Raw genomic sequence first — 12,980 nt, 5'->3', positions numbered from 1 at the left:
CATGAATACTAAACCAGCTGGAACTGGTTTAGCAACCATGTTAAAGTTTTCAGAATCTTCCCCTCAGTAATTTCTTCATACTGCCTTTATAGATCTTCTGACTTCACTATCCTTTTTTCCTCTGCCTCTTTTGCAGGCTCTCTTCCCCATTTCCCTCTCTTACTCAGGTGTTTGCTCTGTACTTTTCCTGTTTATATAATGTTGTAAACCAATTTACTATGCCTTTGGACATTAAATGGCAATATATTAAACACTTGAAAAGAGTACAGGAAGCATCAAAAAGAAGGTCACCGAGTGGTCAGAAAAGCCAAGAAAGAATACGAAGAGAAACTAGCCAAGGAAGCACAAAATTTTAAACCATTCTTCCAATATGTGAAAGGAAAGCAGCCGGCAAGGGAGGAGGTGGGACCTCTGGATGAGGGGAACAAGAAGGGAGTGGTGAAGAAGGAAAAAGAGGTGGCTGATAGACTAAACATGTTCTTCTCGTCGGTCTTTACAAAAGAAGACACATCCAACGTGCCGGAACTGGAAAGAATCTTCAAGGGGGGTCAAGAGGGAAAATTATCATGCATGGAGGTAAGCCTCAAAGACGTACTCAGGCAGATAGATAGATTAAAAACTGACAAATCTCCAGGCCCAGATGGATTCCACCCGAGAATACTGAAAGAGCTCAGAGATGAAACAGCGGAGTTACTGCGGCATATTTGCAACCTATCCTTGAGAACAGGGGTAATCCCGGAGGACTGGAAGATAGTAAATGTTACACCTATCTTCGAAAAAGGAGCGAGAGGCGACCCGGGGAACTACAGACCGGTGAGCTTGACCTCAGTTCCGGGGAAGATGGCCGAATCACTGATCTAGGAAAGTATCAATGAGCATATAGAAAAAAATAACCTGATGAGAACAAGCCAGCATGGTTTCTGTAAAGGAAGATCATGCCAAACGAACCTACTGCACTTCTTTGAGGGGATAAGCGAACAATTGGACAAAGGTGACCCCCATAGACATCGTATATCTGGATTTCCAGAAAGCCTTCGACAAGGTACCCCATGAGCGCCTACTGAAGAAACTGTGGAGCCACGGAGTAGGAGGGGACATGCACAGATAGATCAAAAATTGGCTGGCGGACAGGAAGCAGAGGGTAAGAGTAAAGGGACACTACTCTGACTGGAAAGGGGTCACGAGTGGTGTCCCACAGGGGTCAGTCCTGGGACTGTTGCTGTTCAATATATTCATCAATGACCTGGAAACGGGGACGAAATGCGAAGTTATCAAATTCGTGGACGACACAAAACTCTCCAGCAGGGTCAGAACTGTTGAGGAAAGCAAAGAACTGTAGAAAGACCTGAACAAACTGAGTGAGTGGGCAAATAGATGGCATATGAGCTTCAATGTAGAGAAATGTAAGGTCTTGCACATAGGGAAAAGGAACCCCATGTATAGCTATACGATGGGGAAAGGCAACCTAGAAAAAGACCTGGGGGTATTGGTGGATAAAAAAATGAAGCCGGCGGCACAATGTGCAGCGGCCTCAAAGAAAGTAAACAGAATGTTTGGCATTATCAAAAAAGGTTTCACTACCAGAACGAAGGAAGTTATCCTGCTGCTGTATCGAGCGATGGTGCGCCCGCACCTGGAGTACTGCGTCCAATACTGGTCACCGTACCTTAAGAAGGATATGGCGATACTTGAGATGGTCCAGAAGAGAGCAACAAGGATGATAAAGGGCATGGAGAACCTTTCATATGCCGAAAGGTTGGACAAGCTGGGGCTCTTTACCCTGGAAAAGCGGAGACTTAGAGGGGACATGATAGAGACTTATAAAATCATGAAAGACATAGAGAAGGTGGAAAGGGACAGATTCTTCAGACTGGTGGGGACAACAAAACCAAGAGGTCATCTAGAAAAATTGAGAGGTGACAGATTCAAAACGAACGCTAGGAAGTTCTTCTTCACTCAGAGGGTGGTGGACACCTTGAATGCACTTCCAGGAAAGGTGATAGGACACAGTACATTATTGGAGTTCAAAAAGGGACTGGATGACTTCCTGAAAGAGAAGGGGATAGCAGGGTACAGATAGAGGGTTACTTACAGGATATTAAATAAATAGGGTATAAACATCTTAGGTAAGGAGCACTTACAAGTCATGGACCTGAGGGGCCGCCACGGGAGTGGACTGCTGGGCGCGATGGACCCCTGGTTTGACCCGGCAGGGGCAATGCTTATGTTCTTAATTATGTTTGCTCTCTCCCAATGCTCAATGTTCTTTGTGATACATTATTAACTCTTCTATTCTCATTCATCCTAAAAGTAACTAACTCATTGTTATAGAAAAATGGCAGCTAAAGAAATTCCAATAATTACTATTTTAAAAATGTGTGCATCATTAAAGCAGCAATAATAGATCTCTCAGAATATTGATTTCATTACTCTGCTCCTTTTAACATATTTACTCCAGTTTTTCTTTCTAAGTATCTCGTATGCATCTTTAGTACTATACTTTGAGTTATAAAACGTCTTTGCAATGTATTGTAATATATTGTGAATGTCCTTTTATACCTCGTTCTGACATTCTGAGCTCCTGGAGGATGGGATAGAAATTGAAGCAAATAAATAAATAAATAAAATTTTCTGAGTCCACTGTTCTGTTCATGCTATATTTTACTGATATGGGGCTTATCAAGATAATATCTGAGGAGGCTTTTTGAGTGTTCCCTGGTCTCCTGCAGCAGCGGTTCGGCGTTTCCTTGCACCCGCCCGCAGGCATCGACAGAGACGGACCCCTGACCTCACCGGGTCCGTCTCCAATACTTTAAAGTACGCCAGGCCCCTTGGGAGACACGAGGAGACACAAGGAGCCGGGGAGCTGGAATTCAAGTTGGTTATTTACTTTTATAATTACTGTACTTTTGATTTTCTGATCTGAATATGGGGAAAAGAAAAATTAAACCAAAAAGTTCAACACCTGCTGTATCTGGCCCCATGGACAGGCATTTGCTATTACTATCTGAAAATCCCTCAGTAGCATCATTAAATATTGATTCCTCTTTGTCAGAGCTTCAATGAGTCCCCTCGTACGGACTCCTCCCCTTCACCCAGTATCTAGTGATAGTAGGAATATAAACTCTACTAATTCCAATGGACAAGTGTTATCCTCCACCCACATTAATAAATTAGTTTATACTTAAATACCTAAACCACTGATTTTTTTAGTTGGAGTGGAGGAAAATCCACTAACGGAGGAAACACAAGATATTACCCTTAAAGACTTATGGTTAGGAATTTCTCGAGTTGAAGGGTTTCTCAGGACAATGATGAGACAAATGGGGGACTTTTCTCAGTCAGTTTCTCATAAATTAGAAAATGTGGATTCCAATTTAATTTGTTTGGATAAATGATTAAATGTTATGGAGATTCAATGTAATACACTTCAAGCTGTTTCGGTATCTGCTGTTAAAGATTCTATGGTGATAAATGCTAAAATAGAATCTATGGAAAATATGAATAGAGGGAAAAATCTACGCTTAGTCAATTTCCCAATAACTCATTTATTGTCACCTGAAATTCTATTAAGGAAGTTTTTAAAAGAAGTATTGGGATTGACTAATGCTGAGAATTTTCCAATAAATAATTACTATTATATTCCTCCAAAAAAAATAGAATCTGCCCAGGAGGTGAACTATCTGGTCACTACTGAAGTAAATTTGACTGAGTTTTTGGAAGATACTCAGAATGTGATTCAGAGTTGGTCCACCCTGGTGATAACATGCATGAGTGAAATAGATAAGATGTTATTAATGAAACTTTACTTTAAAAATAGGTTAATGAAATTTTGTGGAGATTTGGTTAAGATTTTTCCGGATGTCTCTAGAACAACTCAATTTAGAAGAAAATAATTTTTGAAGTTAAATGCTAGAGTTTTGGCTCTAGAGGCATCTTTTTACCTGAAATTTCCTTGTAAATGTTTGGTTAAGTTGCAAGATATTGAGTATGTTTTTTGGACCCCATACAATTACAGCAATTTTTAGTAGCGAGAGAACAGAAATGATTTTGTTTCATCTGTAGAGAATAAGAAGAGAAATTAGAATCCCTATTAGTAAGGAATGATTCAAGGTTCGCTAGGACGAACTGAGAATTTTTGTCCTTAATCTTTTCCTTTAAACTTGTTTGTTTAGAAATTGTAAAATGTTTCCCCATAATGTGGGCTTAAAAAGAATTTTGTATGAATGAATGATTATGAATTGTTTTGAGAGATTTTTCTTTTTTTCCTTGAATTATTGGATATTGTAAATGTATTCAAAAGCATAAATAAAAAAAAAAAAAAGATAATATCTTCTCAGCAACAAAATACAAATGAGAACAAAATAGGATATTTAGATGATACTTTAATGCTTTTAACTTCTACTTGAATAAAGATCGATTTCCGAGTTCTGAAGAGGAAGGAAAGATCATGCCAAGGCATGGGGCAAAGGGAGATGCCAGTACCATCACACAAGGAAGGGTGGGAATTACATATTTTAAATATATTTTTTAAATCAAATGACCATTTCTAAAGTGCATGTTACAAAATGCTCTGAAACTAGTTTTCTAATCTACAATGAATATGAAAGAGAATCAGAAAATGAAAACAAATAAATGTACCTGAATCTTTCTTGTCCTGCTGTGTCCCAGATCTGTAGCTTTACATATTTGCCACCTACATTTATTATTTTTGAGCCAAATTCCACTCCTATAGTGTGATTAGAATCATCTTTGACTACAACAAAAAAAATAAAAATACAGGTTTTAATGTTTTATAAACTTATAGTCTTAAAAAGCAGCTGATGTGAAGATATAAAAAAACCAAACAAAAAACTACATTCCATTTTCAGCAAAGCTCAATCCTGATTTGTTTTTGTTGTTGTTGGGGGAGAGGAGCAGCAGCAAACGCTGGGATTCAGAAACGTGTAATAATGAATTCCCATTCAACTTCAACATAGCACCCATTGTTTTGATCCATTACCAAGATGTCTCAAATAAGAAAATCACCCAAAACATTCTGTTATACAGTCTTATTTTAGAAAGCCTGTCCTAAGCGCTGCCTCTTGCTGGCCGTCCACTGCCACTAATGCTCCTGGCTTTAGGAGGCCCGATGTCAGAGCTCACAAGGTGTGTGTGTGGGGGGGGGGGGGAGGTGTCAGTCGGGAAGCGCTGCATAGGCGCCAGGGCTGTAGGTACCCTCGGCTTCGTGATTTTAGGGGGATTCCCTAAAGGCCAGCATGTTTTCCCTTCTCCCCACCATTGTCCAGCTTCCCCCTGGCCTCCCGGTCTTACTTTCAAAACTAATTACAGCCTGCAGAGGATCCCCAGTGATTTAGTGATTCTAGCAGGCTGCTGTTGGCCTCCGCTGCACATTCCCTCTGCCGTGGTCCATCCCAGACCAAAACAGGACATACTTTCTTATTTCTAATCTTAATGTATATTTTCTGTAAACCGCTTAGAACCTAACGGATGTAGCGGTATATAAGAAATAAATTACATTACATTACATTACATTACCAGTGATCCTCCGCAGGCTGTAATTAGTTTTGAAAGTAAGACTGGGAGGCCAGGGGGAAGCCGGATGATGGTGGGGAGAAGGGAGAAACATGCCGTCCTTCGGGGGGGGGGGGGGATGGGACCCTGGCGTAGTTATTAGAAGTACTTAGAGGGAGGGGATCCAAAGAGAGGGGCATAAACCGGACTGAGGGTGGGGGAGAAGGGGAAGAAATGAGTCTTAAAACAAATGAGAGGGAGAGAGATAGTGGGGAATGGAATGGAGGGAGGGAGGAAAAAGGGAGAGAAATTGAACCCAAGGGATGGTGTGGAGGGAGGGGGAATAGAAATACTGGATGGGGGGAGTGGTCATTAGAGAAATGCTGGACTGTGGGGATGGAGACAAAAAAAAAAAAAAGAAGAGGTGCCAGACCCCCAGGGGAGGGAAGGGAAATGGAAAGGGAGGATAGCAAGGGAGGATGGATGGTGAGCACAAAGAAAGGAGAAAATGTCAAATGGGCAGGAGATCCTGGCAAGTGAGTTAACAGAAGACAAACAGAAACCAGAACCTGGGACCAACATAATTTTGATTGACCAGACAATAAAAGGTAAAAAAAATAACTTTATTTTGTTTTATGATTACAATATGCAAGATTTGAAATGTGTATCCTGCCAGAGCTGGTGTTAGCAAATATGAGAGAGGAAAAGTCATTTTTGTTTATTTTGTTTACATCACAGTACCAGTGTGGGTAGGAGAGGGCAAAGAGGGTGGGATGGATGAAGAGGCTACAAAATAAACCAGCTAGGATGTTTGGAAAAACCCAACACACACCCAATTGGGCAGGAAAATTGAATCAAATCAAAAAAATTGATTCAATAGGCTGAATAGAATTAAAATTTTTTCCCTGACTCGGGCAGCACTACTGTTTACAAGAAAGATTAGCAAAGGTAAGAACCTAATCTTCCATTCTAGTGCAAAAGGAATATCAATTTTGACCAATGGAACATACCAAAGCAGTCCCCATTGCCTGGGAGGCGGGGGTGGGGGGATGACGACAAGTGAACCTGCTGCCAGTACTGCAAAACCAAACTCTTTATCCCTTCTGGCTAGGGTTACCAGACGTCCGGATTTACCCAGACATATTCTCTTTTTAGAAGCCATGTCTGGGCGTCTGGATGGCTTTTCAAAACCCGGCACTTTATCCTGGTTTTGAAAAGCAGATTGTGTCAGGAGGGGCATCCGCACACGCGTGATGTCATTGCATCACATCCGTGCTTGCGCAGATGTCCTCCCGACTGCAATGAGCAGGCTGAGGAGGCAGGGCTAGGGGAGAGGCTGGGGTATGACATGGGTGTAAAGGGGCGGGGATGGGTGGAACTGGGTGTGTTTGGGGGCGGGTCTATGGGTCTGGCTTTTAGAAACATAGAAACATAGAAATAGACGGCAGTTAAGGGCCACGGCCAATCTAGTCTGCCCACCCTAATGACCCTCCCCTACCTTTGCCTTGTGAATAGATCCCATGTGTCGATCCCATTTGGCCTTAGTCAGGCACGCTGCTGGCCTCAATCACCTGCAGTGGAAGACCATTCCAGCGATCAACCACCCTTTCAGTGAAAAAGAATTTCCTGGTGTCACCTCGTAGTTTCCCGCCCCTGATTTTCCACAGATGCCCTCTTGTTGCCGCAGGTCCCTTGAAAAAGAAGATGTTTTCCTCTGCCTCGACGCGGCCCGTGAGATACTTGAACGTCTCGATCATGTCTCCCCTCTCTCTGCGCTCCTCGAGCGAGTATAGCTGTAATTTGTCTAACCGTTCTTCATACGGGAGATCCTTGAGTCCCGAGACCATCCGGGTGGCCATTCTCTGCACCGACTCCAGTCTCAGCACATAAAATTTGGTAACCCTACTTTTGGCTGCTACATCCACCCTGTAAAACTTGTAAAAGTGTGGAGACGAGATCCTGTGGCTGCCCTACATATATTTCTTCAGTAGAGAGCTTTGGAGTTCCTTGCTGTCCTTCTGCGATCTGATTGCCTGGCATAGCTTTGTGTCGTCTGCAAACTTGATGATTTCACTGGATGTTCCTTCTTCCAGGTCATTTATGAAAATATTAAATAAGGTGGGTCCAAATACCAAGCCCTGGGGTACACCGCTAGTCACTTTTTCCCATTCTGAGAACTTCCCATTTATGCCCACTCTCTGTTTTCTGTTCTCTAGCCATTTGCCTATCCATCTTAGTATATCTCCCTCTATTCCATGGCCTTGTAATTTCCTGAGAAGTCTTACATGTGGAACCTTGTTGAACGCTTTCTGAAAGTCCAAGTATACAATATCCACTGGATCTCCACTATCAATTTGTCTGTTCACTCTCTCAAAAAATTGAAGTAGGTTCGTCAAACATGATTTCCCTTTCCTGAACCCATGTTGACTGGCTCTCATCAGGTCATGTGTGTCTAGGTGCCGGACTATGCTATCTTTGATCAGTGCCTCAACCATCTTTCCAGGGACAGATGTGAGACTCACAGGTCTGTAGTTATCTGGCATTCCTCTCGATCCTTTTTTAAATATCGGCGTGACGTTCGCTATCTTCCAGTCGTCCGGTATCTGTCCTGTTTTGATTGACAGGTTGGCAAGTTTTTGCAATAGTTCTCCGATTTCAAATTTCAGTTCTTTTAGGACTCTCAGATGAATTCCGTCTGATCCAGGAGATTTATCACTTTTAAGTTTGTTGATCTGGTGGTAAATGTGGTCCAAGCCCACTTCTACTGTGGTGAGGCTGTCCTGTACGACTCTCTTGAACACTTTCACTGTGTCAGATATTGTTGCAGTGTCTTCCTTTGTAAAGACAGACGCAAAGAAGGAATTCAGTCTGTCTACAATTTGTTTGTCATCCTTGATGCACCCTTTTCCTCCCAGGTCATCCAGTGGTCCTGTGCGGGTTTTTTCCCTTTTATGTATCTAAAAGAGGGCTTGAAATTTTTGCTATTTTCTCCTCGTAGACCTTTTTGGCAACCCTCACTGCCTTGTGACATTTTTTCTGATCATCTCTATGTTTGTTCTAAGCTTCAGATGTTTTCGTGCGTTTCCACATCTTAAAGGAGTCCTTTTTTCATTTATGGTTTCCTTCACCTCTTTGGTAAGCCACGCCGGCTCTCTTTTGCCTTTGGTTTTCTTTACTTTGGACATCCGCGGAATGTAGAGGCTTTGAGCTTCCGTGATAGTATTTTTCAGTAGGGACCATGCTTGTTCCACCATTATGACTTTGCCCATCTTTTTCTTGATTCATTTTTTCATCATGGCTCTCGAAGACATTGGTTCAAATGGAGGCTTGATCAACTGAGCAAGAACAAAATTGAGATCCCAAACCACTTGAGGCAGTCTGAGAGGTGGCTTGACATTGAAAAGTCCTTTCATGAATCTGGAAACCACAGGATGAGCAGAGAGGGGTTTCTCTTATATAGGCTGATGGAAAGCAGCAATTGCACTGACATGGACTCGAATGGATGTTGATTTAAGGCCTGATTGAGATAAATGCAACAGGTAATCCAAAACTGAAGACGAGGTAGATTGAGGCTCCTTGTGATGACTGGTGCACTAAGCAGAAAACCTAGTCCATTTCTGGTTGTAACATTGCCTAGTGGTCGGCTTCCTGGAAGCCTCTAAAATGTCCTTGACAGATTGAGAGAACTGTAGATTGGCAGTTATGTTGAAAGGTACCAAGCTGTCAGGTGCAGAGATTGCAGGTTGGGATGAAGTAGAGAACCCTGACTCTGTGTAAGCACAGATGGAAAAATTGGTAGAAGTAGTGGCTCCACGCTGCTGAGTTGAAGTAGAAGGGAGAACCAAGGTTGTCTGGGCCACTGAGGAGCTATGAGAATCATGGTGGTATGTTCGTGTTTGACAAGTGGCTTGAGAATGAGAGGGAATGGTGGAAACGCATACAGGAATTTGCTTGTCCATTCCAGAAGAAACGCATCTGCCTCCACACTGAGGAGAGTAGATCCTGGAGCAAAACTGAGTCAGTAGGTTGTTGTGGGGAGATGCAAAGAGATCTATTTGAGGAGTTCCCCACTGAGAAAAAATGTGATAGAGAGGCAATGAACTGAGTGTCCATTCGTGAGGTTGTAGAAGACGACTCAATTTGTCCACCAGACAGTTTTTCTCTTCTTGAATGTAGACTGCTTTCAGAAAGACATTGTGAAGAATTGCCCAATTCCAAGCCTTCTGATCTTCCTGGCAAAGAAGGAGGGATCCTGTTCCTCCCTATTTGTTGACATAGTACATGGCGATTTGATTGTCTGTATGAAATGAGGACTACTTGATCGTGAAGAAGATGTTGAAAAGCTTTAAGAGCTTTGAAGATCGCTCTAAGTTCTAACAAATTTATGTGGCTCCGACGATCTGTGCTGGACTAATGTTCTTGAGTACGGAGACCATTGAGATAAGCTCCTCAAGCATAGATCGAGGAATCTGTGGTGAAGCAGTCAACCTCTGGAGAGTTTGTAAGAGAGCATCCACCAGTGGAGAGACTGACTGAACGATCGGAAGCCTGCGTCCTACTGAGATGCCAGAGTCCACTGAGGAACTCTTGAGGTAAAGTCTGACAAAAGGAGTCACGTGAACTGAAAAGGCCATGTCACCAAGTAGAACCATCATGTGTCTTACTGAGAGTGAAGTGAGGGATGACACTTTGAGGCAAAGGTGAATGAGAGCATCCTGATGTTGTTGCGTAAGGAATGCTCTGAGGTGCACAGTGTCCAGTACAGCTCTGATGAACTGTAGGTTTTGAGAGGGCTGTAGCTGGGATTTTGGAAAGTTGATTTCAAACCCCAATTGTTGGAAGAACCAAATAGTCCGTTGGGTCACTACAATAACCCGCTGAGATGCTGCATCTTTGATGAGCCAGTCGTCCAAGCAGGGAAAAACCTGGAGACCATGGCTGCGCAGAGCTGCTGCCACCACAACTAGGCACTTGGTGAAAACCCTGGGAGATGATGCCTGGCCGAATTTTCCACCCGAAATCTGAGGAACTTGTGAGAGTCTGGATGAATGGGAATGTGAAAGTAAGCCTCTTTGAGATCCAGAGAACATAACCAATCATTGTGATCTAGAAGGGAATACAAGGATGCTAGAGTAAGCATCCAAAATTTTTCTCTGACAAGAAATTTGTTGAGAGCTTTGAGATACAGGATAGGTTGTAGATCCCTCTTCTTCTTCAGGACAAGGAAGTAACAGGAGTAAAACCCTGCGCTCTGCTGTTCCAAAGGAATCTCCTCGATGGCACGGAGATGAAGCAGAGCTTGAGCTTCCTGAAGAAGGGTGGTCTGGGACAGATTGGAAGGATACTCTCTAGGGGGAAGATCTGGTGGAACCTGATGAAGTGAAGAGAGTAACCTTCCCTTATGATTGTGAGGTCCCAGATGTTGGATGTAATGAGTTCCCATCTTTGATAAAAATGATGGCGATGACCCCCTGTGGGAAAAAGAGAGGACAGAGGCAAATCGATTAAGGTTATGCTCTGTGTTAGATGATCAAAAAGCAGCAGAAGTCTGTTTACACTGCTGTTGCTGCTGCTGTGGTTTCTTAGGAGGCGGCCTTGAATAAGGTGCTGCCTTCTGAGGATAATGCCTCTGGTATGATGGAGGAAGCCTATAACCCTTAGAGGTGGAAGGCTTCAGCTTTGGTCTGATGATGGAGGCAAACGACTTCTCATGCTCAGATAAGCGCTTTGTAGCTGCCTCAACAGAGTCATCAAAGAACTCATTGCCCTGGCATGGGATGTTGGCCAGGCGATCTTGTAGATTCGGGTCCATATCCATTGTGTGGAGCCAGGCTAGATGGCGCATCGCCAAAAAGAAAGCAGTGACCCTGGATGACATCTCAAAAGCGTCTTATGCAGCCTGGACTATATGCATGCGAAGTTGACCTAGAGTAGAATGCATATGCTGGAACTCCGACAGGTGATGTTCTGGGATGTACTTGAAGAAATTGGGCATAGCAATGACCCAATATTTGAGATATGATGTAAAGACAAAGTTGTAGTTTAAAATTCTATTTGTCATCATAGAATTTTGATACAGCCGATGGCCAAACTTGTCCATGGTCCTTCCCTCTCGGCTGGGTGGCACAGACTTTGGCTGGATTGGTTCTTTTCAAGTTTATTAGGATTTTATATACCGCCTATCAATGTTATCTAAGCAGTTTTACAATCAGGTACTCAAGCATTTCCCCTGTCTGTCCCGGTGGGCTCACAATCTATCTAATGTACCTGGGGCTATGGAGGATTAAGTGACTTGCCCAGGGTCACAAGGAGCAGTGCGGTATTTGAACCCACAACCCCAGGGTGCTGAGGCTGTAGCTTCAACCACCGCGCCACACAACGAGAAGGGATTGATGGGATAGTTGAGACTTTTCAAATCCCTTACAGTGGATCATTTTATATCGAGATCCCAGTTTTGCTGGGACAGCAGTAACAGAATATGGTGTATCAAGATTTCTTTTGAAAGTTTGAGTGAGAATGCCATTCATAGGCAATTTTAATGAATCCCTAGGAGGATTAGGAATACCCAGTTCTTCCAAATAAACCCAGCAACCCTGTAAAGAGAAAACACGAGCTGTGGTGAGAGAAGGCACGAGTAGAACTCTCGCGCAGAGCCTTGAAACGAGGGCTTCTCAGCTCTGCAGAAAACTTAGAACTGAGGAGATGCTGAGGAGACGCTCGCCCTACTTTAGGCGGGAAAGCATTCGCTCATGCGTGGTGCGGCAGTCGCAAACTTTCTAAAAGTTCTTCAAGCAAGTCTGCTTGTGAAGCTGTCCTCATCGGGGCTCCGTGGATGACGTCACCCATATGTTGAGAATATGCTGCCTGCTTGTCCTGGGATAATTATTATTATACTTTGTAAAACGCTTAGACTTTATGATAGGCAGTATATCAAATCAATAATAAACTTGAAACTTCCTGATTTACGTGAAAGCTGGAAACTACCTTTAGTAAGAAAGAAGTCTATTCGAAGTGAGACACCAATCTCTTGAATCTTGAGGAAGGGTTCCCTGCAGAACAGAGACTGTAATTCTGATACCCTTCTGGCTGAAATCACAGTCACTAAAACAGTCTTAACTGTTAAGTCCAAGGACTCATACGGAGCATGAGCTGGTACCCGCAGGACGAGATTAAGATTCTAGGACAGAAAGGGCTGGTGCACAAGGGAGTGAAGATGCAACTCTTCCTTTAAAAATCTGGACACATCTGGATGAGAAGTCAAGGTTCACTGGTTTTGTCTGTCTTCTAAAGCAGGAAAAACCTACTATTTGTACCTTAAGTGAACCCACTGAAAGGCTTTTATCGAGCCCCTCCTGAAGAAAGGCTAAGACCATGGCGATTTGTGTTGCTCTGACTGCACCAGCTGTAGAAACACTTCCAAGTCTTTGCATATGCTGCCAAAGTGGACTGCTTCTTAGCAGGTTGGT

The 12,980-nt window shown here is 43.1% G+C and overlaps 1 protein-coding gene across 3 annotated transcripts in view; it reads right to left on the bottom strand.

Moving 5' to 3' along the window:
- RAB4A (RAB4A, member RAS oncogene family) overlaps positions 1-12,980 on the bottom strand; it is a 211,344-nt gene that overhangs the window by 141,432 nt on the left and 56,932 nt on the right. For 2 of the 3 annotated variants that reach the window (XM_033938150.1, XM_033938149.1), the window contains one exon: positions 4,642-4,756. The exons of the other annotated variant lie outside the window; for it this stretch is intronic. In XM_033938150.1, coding sequence (XP_033794041.1) covers positions 4,642-4,756 — 115 coding nt within the window. The remainder of the gene's footprint in view (positions 1-4,641; positions 4,757-12,980) is intronic. 3 annotated transcript variants of the gene reach the window in all.

The sequence above is a fragment of the Geotrypetes seraphini genome, chromosome 3, assembly GCF_902459505.1.
Source record: "Geotrypetes seraphini chromosome 3, aGeoSer1.1, whole genome shotgun sequence".
Lineage (NCBI taxonomy): Eukaryota > Metazoa > Chordata > Amphibia > Gymnophiona > Dermophiidae > Geotrypetes > Geotrypetes seraphini.
This window is presented reverse-complemented; position numbering and strand designations above follow the sequence as displayed.